A 9,322-nucleotide genomic window follows, 5' to 3' on the forward strand; every position below is an offset into this window, starting at 1 on the left:
CAACAAATACACACAGAAATCACAACTGACTAGAGATATATATGTATCTGTCTTTCAAAAGACAATAAAGTTAGAGGGGAAAGTAATTGTGTGCTGAAAGGAATAATTATTATTGCATTCACTTTTTCAATGTATTCAGTAAGGTCCTCTTATTTCTAAACCGATGATTGCTCTTAACATTTTGTTATGAATCAGGAGATATTGACTATCTGGTGACTCTATCACTTCCAAGTAAATTTGAACAAAATAGTAGACTTCTCAGTTGAGCGACACAGCTCCTTGCTCCTGTTACAGTTTCTCAATATCAAAGCAGTCCTGTAACAGGACCCTTCTTTGAAGTTTGAAAGCAATCCAGACAACTTTATGTAAGACAAGGAATCTCTAGATCCCTCAATGAAGAGGGAAAAAGAATGAAGAAATCAACAAGAAGACTGCTTTGACAGGGGAAGCAAACACTAGCAAATGTAGGATTCATGCAGAGCATTTGGGAGAGTGGCTTCAGTTTCACAGGAAGAAGGTTATCAAGTTGTAACAGCTATAAATGTCAGGGCTGGCAATGAGAAATCACAGACGACTCCAGTCAGAGCATTTGATTCAGTAGTGTCCACTCCTAGCTGTCTATTCTTGTAAGTCCTAAAAGATTGTGGTCACAGAAAGACCTGACTTGCAACTTGGAATGCTCAGGGAGGCAAGAAGTCAGCATAGAAGGAGCAGGTTCAGATAAGTAAGATGCTAAGTCGCAAGACTCATCATTTTTCTAGTGAGCTCTTAAATGTGGACTAAATGCAGCTGTCATTAGACAGGAATCAAAACAAAGCATACCTCAAAAGTGCCCATTTCATCTGTCCTAGAAGGCTCTAAGCACAAATTGTAAACCTGAAAGGACACCTGGTCATGAGGACCTGGTCTAGTAGCGATAGTTTGAATTTACCCGAGGAAGAGACCTACAGTCAACCAAGAATCAAAAAGAGGAATCCAGGTATTATGAGATGATGCCTGCTAGCAGAAAGATCCTCACAGAAAAAGATGTCCCACTTTGAGGCTTCTGTCAGAGCACCAGGCCAAAGGTTGTATTTCCATGTGGAAGTCTTAGAATACACAGTATCAGCCTGGGGGGGGGGTCCTATTTGGCAGAAAGAGGGCTTTGGGTAAAACCACATTTGCAGTGAAGACTCAGTCTACTCAGAGCTGAGGTGCCAAACATGGAGACTCCTGAAGTCCTGCCCCTGCTCTGCCTGTTTTGATGTTCTGGTAGAGGGAGCTTGTGGGTATGCAAGGATATCTTTAGTGTCTGAAAGAAATATGGACTTGGATTAGAGGGTGTGTGACTCACATGTGTGAAAGAAGCAATTCCAGACTCTGCTAGATATCAAGAATGCAGGGACTTAGGGAGAGCTGAGTGACTCCAGAACAGTGCGGTCCCTTTAAGGAGCCGCCCCTATTGGTGGCCTTGGAGACCCTGGATATGTGTGCCCGGATGAGGACCACCCCACTTCCGCACTTCCGTTATCAACTGCTAGTCTGCACAGCGGACTACTAGGTGATCGGCTTTCTGCAGTTCAAGGTGAATTCCTAAGGTTAGTCTGGGGTCAAATTTGAGTTCTTCTCTTTGTACTGATGACATTATTCCTCTCAGAGTGGCTCCAGCCTGGTTTGGTGTCCTTAGGGACTAAGCCTTAAAACTCAGCGGCAGAGACCGGAGGACAGTTTCATAAGTCAGGAGGGGTAAATAAGTGTTTAGCAAGGCTCTTCTTCGGAATGCAAAATGGAATGGGTATGGATGAACTTCAGGGTTAAAACTGTGAGTTCAAATCGACTGTGTGGAGAAGAAATGGTGAGCAGGGAGGCGAGAAGGAGTTGAGGGGGGTGCGTTCCGCACATCAAGAGGCACCTCGTGCCCTGATGGGGGCGTGGGTGAAGATTTTGTTAGAAAGAGTCAGACATGACAGCCTTGCTCAAAGGAAGCAGCCTGATACTGCATGCAGAAGAGACCTAGGTCTCATTTTTTTTTTTTTTCTTTTCTTCTTAACTTTTTTTTCCGGATCAATATAAGAGTTGAATCCAGGAGGCTACCCTGGATTCCATTCTCAATTTTTTTTTAGATTTTATTAGGAGTCTCCCCTGATTCTCAAAATTCATGAAACTAAATTAATGGGACAGAAAGGACTATCAGGTTGGCATATTCTGTCTCTGTCTCTCTGTCTCTCCATGTCTTTTAATCCCCCGGCTCGCATATGCATTCCCCAACTCACATATTTGTTTTATTTTTTTTTTATGTGCAAACTTCTGGATTTAAGCCAGAGCCCAGCACATTTATTTTCTTTTGTTTTAGAGACAGGGTGTCAATAAATTCCTCAATAGTTCCATTAGACCTTCTGTATCAATCTCTCTTCATTTTTGGTTCTAAAAGGAGATAAGCATTTTAGACTAATTTTATGCACCACAGAAGATTTGCTGTCAAGCCTTATATGGAACTAAAACTATAGGGCTTCAAGAGGACCGTGCACAAGACAGAATAAACACCCTGAATTCTCCCCATTGTCTGTCATTTGGCAGAGCAATCAACTGAAGATTCCTTTTAAGTTTCTTCTCTATGTACCTAGAAGCTTTGAGCTGTCAGTTTTAGAACAGCAATAGGAAGTGGCTCAGGTACTGCAGGTGTGATGGTGATTATTTGAAATATGTAGATGATGTCAAACAACAGAAGGCATTAGGTTATTACTGCCAGGCTGGCAGCATGTACTACTACCCTATTTAGGCCAAGGTGGAAATGAAAGGATGTAGAGTAAGAATCATTCTGTATGTTTAATAGGATCATTTGTACATTATTGTGGGACAGAATGACCAAGAGAATCTTTAGGAATGTGTGGATTCCCAAAACAGTACCCTCATGGAATCCAGTGGGGAAGCCATGTTTAAAAGCACCATCATCTGTTCCTTTTGAAGGTGCTCACATTATCTCTTTGTCCCAGCTCCAGGTAACCTGATCTCCTGTCATCACACCCACATTCCTGTCTGCTGCTCTGACCAGCACTGTTACACTTGTTGGATAAAGGGGTAAGCTCTGCACTCATGCAAAGACCCACAGGGCCTAAGATGAGACCCTACTTCTCAAAGATGCTCAGACTACTTCCTCCCAAATTTTCCAGCACCGTAGTGATGTGGCCTAAACCTGCATCCCTGGTGAACCTTGCCATCTCATCTTTTATTTTGCATTCTGTCTCTGCTCCTCCAAGCCCCACGTGAACACACATGGGTACACACTGTCCTATCCACACACCTAGTCTCTCTTTTCAGAACAGGTGTGGCTCGACTGTCTTTAACTCGTGATCCTCATGAGTCTTCTCACAAGCTTCTTCTAGCTGACACCAATCCATGCCTCTCTCTTCTCTCTTGCCATTTCAAACTCTCCTGAGGCATAGAGATCTCTGCAACTCCTGGTACCTGGTAACTTTTTGGATGTAAGACCTTGGGGGAGTTTCTGTCAACTGTGGCTTCTTCTTTTGAAGATCTTTTTTTTTTTTTTTTTTTTTTTTTGTATTTTATGGAAAAAAAGTAAAACAATTTTATAACAAAATAATAAGAGAATAACAGTAGTTAATACTTTGAATATTGTTATGTGTAAAGTAGTTAATCTGTGTACAAGCTTAGGCATAAAAATTTCTCCAAAAGATGTTAGCATAAACTTTTCCTTTCGGTGAAGTAATAGAAAGCACTAATATAATTATCTTATATTTTTTTCTTTTCCTCTCCTTCCTTTCTCCTTTCTCCTATCCTAATTCCTTTTTCATTTTGAATGATTTCTTCCATTTTACAGTATCTGTTTACATTTTGGACCTCATTTACTCTTTCAGTTTCTCACACCAGGGAAAATTTTTTTACTTTGTCTTTTTGAGATAGGGTCTCACTATACAGTTCAAGTTGGCCTTGAGCTTGCTTTGTATCTCAGGCTGGTCTTGAGCTCACAGAAATCTTCCTGCCTCAGCCTCCCCAGTGCTGGGATTACAGGCGCGGGTCACCAGGCCTTGATTCCACCACTAGGGAAAATCTTAGTTCATACCCACGTATGCAATGCGTCAATGTGTGCAAGCAGTCTACTTTGCTCTACTGCCATCTTTTGTCTTTTCTCAACATGTTGTATTGTCCTCATGCTTGCCCACCTTTCTGAATTTCATCCAAATCTTCCAGAGTTTTGTAGCTTGTTTTTCTTTAATACGATACAAGTGCTTGCTTCAAGGAACAGAGAAAAATAATTTATGTCTGTATTCAAAATGCCACTTTCAGTCACCTTTTGTTCACATTAAATGATTTGTTTTCAAGACATGGCTTGTGTGAGCTCATCAGATGAGCATGTTCTCAGGTAATAAGAACAGTCTGGCAGTACTTATCGGAACAGGGCGTAATCTAATAGAGGGGACATTGGAATATATTTCCATTTCTTTTCTCTCGGTTTTGGGAATATTTTCAAATATTTTAATTCAACATTTGTTCTTTAACATTTTCTAGTAGTGGAGTTTGAATGCAGGATTCTACTTTCTCTTAACTTTTTTAAATAAAAAGTTTTTATGGTAGTTTCTCACTAAATTGGCCAGGCCAGCCTAGAAATTACAGTCCTCTTGCTCAGCCTCCAAATTTCGTCACACTTTCTAAAATATTTGTAACATAAATCTCAAGTGGTGTTGAATCCTGTTAGGTTTTATGTTTTTGAAAACTGCATTGCCTTTAGTTTAGAGATATATTCACTGGATTCTGAATTCATTATTAAGCTTTTATCTCATTAATTTATGGTTATTAACATGCTATTTTACTTTATATTGCCTTTTTAAAAAATGTCTTTTTAAGAAAGGGTCTTGTGATGCAGTTCAGGCTGACCTTGGGCTCACTTTGTATCCCAGGCTGGTGTTGAACTTGCAAAGACCCTCCCGCCTCAGCCTCCCAAGTGCTGTAATTATAGGAGTAATTCCATGCCCAAGCTTGTATTTCTTTCTGATAAAGAAACTACTATCATTTTCAAACTTTGTTTCTCTTAAGTATCTTTCATCTTTTTTCTGAAGATTTTCTCACAGAATCTGAGCGATTTGAGTATAAAATGTCTTATATTTTTCATTACATTTCTTGTGCCTCAGATCTCTTTTAGCATGCAGGACGTGGGATTTTATATTTTACATTCTATTTGGGATAAACACAGTTCCATTTTCATTTTGCACTTACCCCAGTGATCATTGTCATGCTTTCCTGTATCCCCAATGTCTTAAACTCTTTCTTTTGTGTATTTGAACTGTTTCCATTGCTGTTGTACTTTCTGGTGTGACACAGACCTGCTCTCTCCTGTTGCATCTGGACTGGAAGGAGTTCGTATAGAGTAAGACTGAGATAAAGTATATTATTGATCTTTATAACATTGTAAAATTCAGTTTAAGTTTTGGTCACAGAGCAGAAATAAAGTACATGGCAATATTGTAAAGTTTAATCCACTCTTGAAGAGTATCAGTTGGGAGCTCATTTTTATGCCTATGCTAGTGGTTTAGGCCCTCCTCTCATCTCCTGCCATACTTTTCTCCCAGTTTTCATATTTTCAGAATGTCTCCATGTCATTCATCTGACACATGGCAAATAGCAGGAAGTCTAAACTCACAAAATGGAGACTGCACATAAAACCATGAATAACTTAGCAGCTTAAGGCTCCTTGGGTACAGATATGGAAGAACTTGCCAAATGGAAGCACAGTGCAATGGCTCCACATAATTACTTCCTGACCAAATTAACTCACCTCTCAGAACATTACTCAGTCTTTGAAAGTTTTGCCATCTTTAAGAGGTATAAAGAAATAATTAGGTCTAGTGTTCTCTGAATTCTTGCACTCTTTATATTTTATCTTGTGGAACAGATGGTCAATGCCTTAAGAAAATAGTAAAATAATATAAAATGTACCATCTCACCCCAGGTTCCTACCAAACCTACTTATTCAGTGATGTGATACATACTAATATACTGTGCCAAAAAAGTTTTATACTATAAAATACACTAAGAAAAATTATGTCTTTTTACATTTTAGTGGTGTATGCACTTTGTCTTTTTAAAATTTCTAACACGAGTACCAAGTTATGCAAACGTAAGGGATGAAATGAGATTTGTATATTTCTAGAAAAATTTTGATGTTCTTCTGGAATAGTTTGTAAAACTTACTAACCAAATGGCACACCCTATAATGTGAAATGAAAAGAAATATGTTGTTTTTCTTTATCCTAATTAATTTTCAAATGAGGATTGTTCATTCCAGAAATCCATATTCTACACACCTATACAAACTTCTTTGAGTTGACAAATTAAGCAGTCTTCAAAAAGATGAAATTTTAATTCAACTTTTGTTTTTTGACTGAAATCAAATAATATTCAGAATAATATTCTGGATCTTAGAGTATACAATACTAACGTCCCAAGTGATGTGTTATTAAACACTTGAAGTATAGCTGTTTTGACCTTAAATATACTATGAGGATAAAGTATATTTCTTGTTTCAGACATTGCATTAAAAAGTCAGAAGTCTAAAATATGTAATAAATAAGAAATATTGTAAAATCATTCATATGTTTCTCTTTTAATAATGTGTCTAATGGATAGTTTAAGATTATAAGTGTAGGGCCTGGGGATTTAGCTCAGCGGCATAAGCGCCTGCCTTGCAAGCAGGCAATCGTGAGTTTGATCCCTGGTACCGATAGAAAAAAAAAAGATTATAAGTGTAGCTCACAAAATACATTCCTTGGAAGTGTCTAGCCTAGAACTTGTTTGTCCCTTAAAGTGTAGGCTAATTTTTTCAACCAGCATTAAGATAATAGTTTTCAATGTCATATATAATTACCAAGACATACCTGACACTATTGAACAATAACATACTATTAGGAGATGGCAAGGTCAGAAACTTGCCTGAGACTAGGGAAAAACACCAACTGTAAAACAGGGGTTGCCATATATATTTGCACTTCTCTGGGCTCCAGGAATACCAAGTAAATCTGTCAGTCTGTGTTGCCCACCTTTTCACTCAGACAGTCACAGAATGGCTCAAAAAATTGTCTGCTCCAAATATGCAAAAGTAGGATCACAGATCCCTTAAGAGATTCTGTGATTGTGCTTAATAAGGACCACTTGAACAAGTCACCTGTCAAAAAAGAGAGAAAGAATAGAGAGCTGCCCAAATCTTGTACCACTGAGAAACTGAACAGTGGGGGTCACATGTATGAGAAACCAATAGTTTTTAATGATGTTAATTAATGTGGTGTGGGCCATCAGCTCTGCATGTGGTTGGTTCTACCAGGTGATATCTGGCCCCACAGGAAGGACCATGAATTAAGACTAAGAACATCAACATTCCCATGTCCATGAAGACTGCCCACAGCTTTTAGGCTAGTGCCCCTCACCCCACTCTGCTTAGGCTGATACACTGAAGCAATTTTAAACTCCTCTAAGATGTTTCAAAGGAAGGAGAACTTAGCTTGGAGGTGCCAAAAAATATTGCTGTGCATGTGAATGAACCCAGATAATGTTAAAATATGATTTTATGGCCAATAATGTGACAAGAGATTTTCTATCTACCCCAGCTCCAAGAATGAGACTTGCCACATCTGTTTTCACCGTCAGTGCACAGAGGAAGGACTGTTCAGTAGTAGCCTGGGGCAAATTTATTATATTCACTGGGTTTTCTGAGGACGGGCTGATGTGCACAACTAACTTGTGGCTCCCTACAGTAGTAGTGAAAGGTAAAGCTGCAGAAGGGTCTTCACTAATCCAAGCAGGTATCTCTGAGCCAGAGGTTCTTATGCCCTGTCATGCTTTCTCTCCCAGGTGCCTGGATCACCAGCTTTCCTTCACATTCATCATGCCTCCGAAGCAAAGGAGAAAGACTTATGCTCCTAAGAAACTCTGCCCAGTCGAAGAGGAGAACCAGGAAATTGAGGAAGCTCAGGCTACTACTACCGAGAAAATATTACACTCTTCATCTCCACCTCCATTGGAGGATATCACTCACGCAGATTCTCTTTCTCAGTTACAAAGCCCTCCAGAGGAATTGCAGATAGAAGGTTCTACCGCTAAAGCTACTGATACACCAAATCTAGGATCAGAAAAAGGAGCAAAACTCAAAACTAAGAACAAAAAAATGTCTGTAGCCAGTATGGCCAGCAATTTGGTGAATCACATCATTGAAATGTACAACATGAAAAAGCCCATTATGAAAAAAGATATGCTGAAGATTATTGGTAAAAAGTATAAGAAACATTTCCCACAACTCCTAGTAAAAGCTTCTTTCAACATAGAGGCAGTATTTGGCATGGAATTAAAGGAAGTAGATGACAAACAGAACTCATATTCTCTTGTCAGCAAAATGAATCTCCCCTATAATGGGGTGCTGAGTCGTGGCAAGGGATTTCCCAAGACCGGTCTGCTGATGCACATTCTGGGAGTGATCTTCATGAAGGGAAACTCTGCCACTGAAGAGAGCATCTGGGAATTTCTGAATAAGATGAAAATATATGACGGAAAGAAACACTTCCTATTCGGGGAGCCCAGGAAGCTCATCACAAAAGATCTAGTGAAGCTGAAATACCTGGAATACCGCCAGGTGCCCGACAGTGACCCTCCTCAATGGGAATTCCTGTGGGGTCCAAGAGCCTATGCTGAGACCAGCAAGATGAAAGTCCTGGAGTATTGGGCCAAGATCAATGATACCGACCCCAGTACCTTCCAGTCCAAGTATGAAGAGGCTGTGGGAGATGAAAAAGAGAATACTGAGGCAGTAGCTACAGGCAGTGATAGCACTAATGTCACAGAGAGGGTATGTTCAAGTCCAGGGATAACAATTCTTCCTACAATTATTGAAGTTGACGAAGAAGAAGATTCCTCTTATCCTGAAGTTTGTAATTGAACAAACCAGGCAATGTTTCAGGCAGTGAAGGACAGCAATATTTGCAAGTGACACAGTGTAGCACTATTTTGTATTCCTATTTTACTTAAGTGGTTAGGAGATTGATTTGTATTTATTTATATATATAAATTTATATTTATATCATCTTTCATATTGTTTACATTATAATCTAAGCATATGAAAGCTTTTTCCTGCACTTTTTTCACCTGTTTCAAAGTTTCGTTTTTTTATACAAACATTATAAAAATATTCATTATCTTTACTGATATGGTTAAAAAAATAATATCAATAGAAATAAGCATTTCTTTTAGAGTGTGAAGAATAGCAGAAAAATACATGGAATGGAGAATTAGAAAAAGTTTTGGGTGGTTAATATTTAGTTTTGTAATCTGTTTTCACTTTATT

The 9,322-nt window shown here is 38.9% G+C and overlaps 1 protein-coding gene across 1 annotated transcript in view; it reads left to right on the plus strand.

Moving 5' to 3' along the window:
* LOC134474574 (melanoma-associated antigen B3-like) overlaps positions 1 to 8,917 on the plus strand; it is a 46,387-nt gene extending 37,470 nt beyond the window's left edge. The window contains exons 2-3 of the mRNA XM_063242922.1: positions 1,430 to 1,577; positions 7,840 to 8,917. Coding sequence (XP_063098992.1) covers positions 1,430 to 1,577; positions 7,840 to 8,917 — 1,226 coding nt within the window. The remainder of the gene's footprint in view (positions 1 to 1,429; positions 1,578 to 7,839) is intronic.
* Positions 8,918 to 9,322: the final 405 nt, after the last annotated feature.

The sequence above is a fragment of the Cavia porcellus genome, unplaced genomic scaffold (genome assembly GCF_034190915.1).
Source record: "Cavia porcellus strain 051 isolate PalLab524CR breed Dunkin Hartley unplaced genomic scaffold, mCavPor4.1 scaffold_33, whole genome shotgun sequence".
NCBI lineage: Eukaryota > Metazoa > Chordata > Mammalia > Rodentia > Caviidae > Cavia > Cavia porcellus.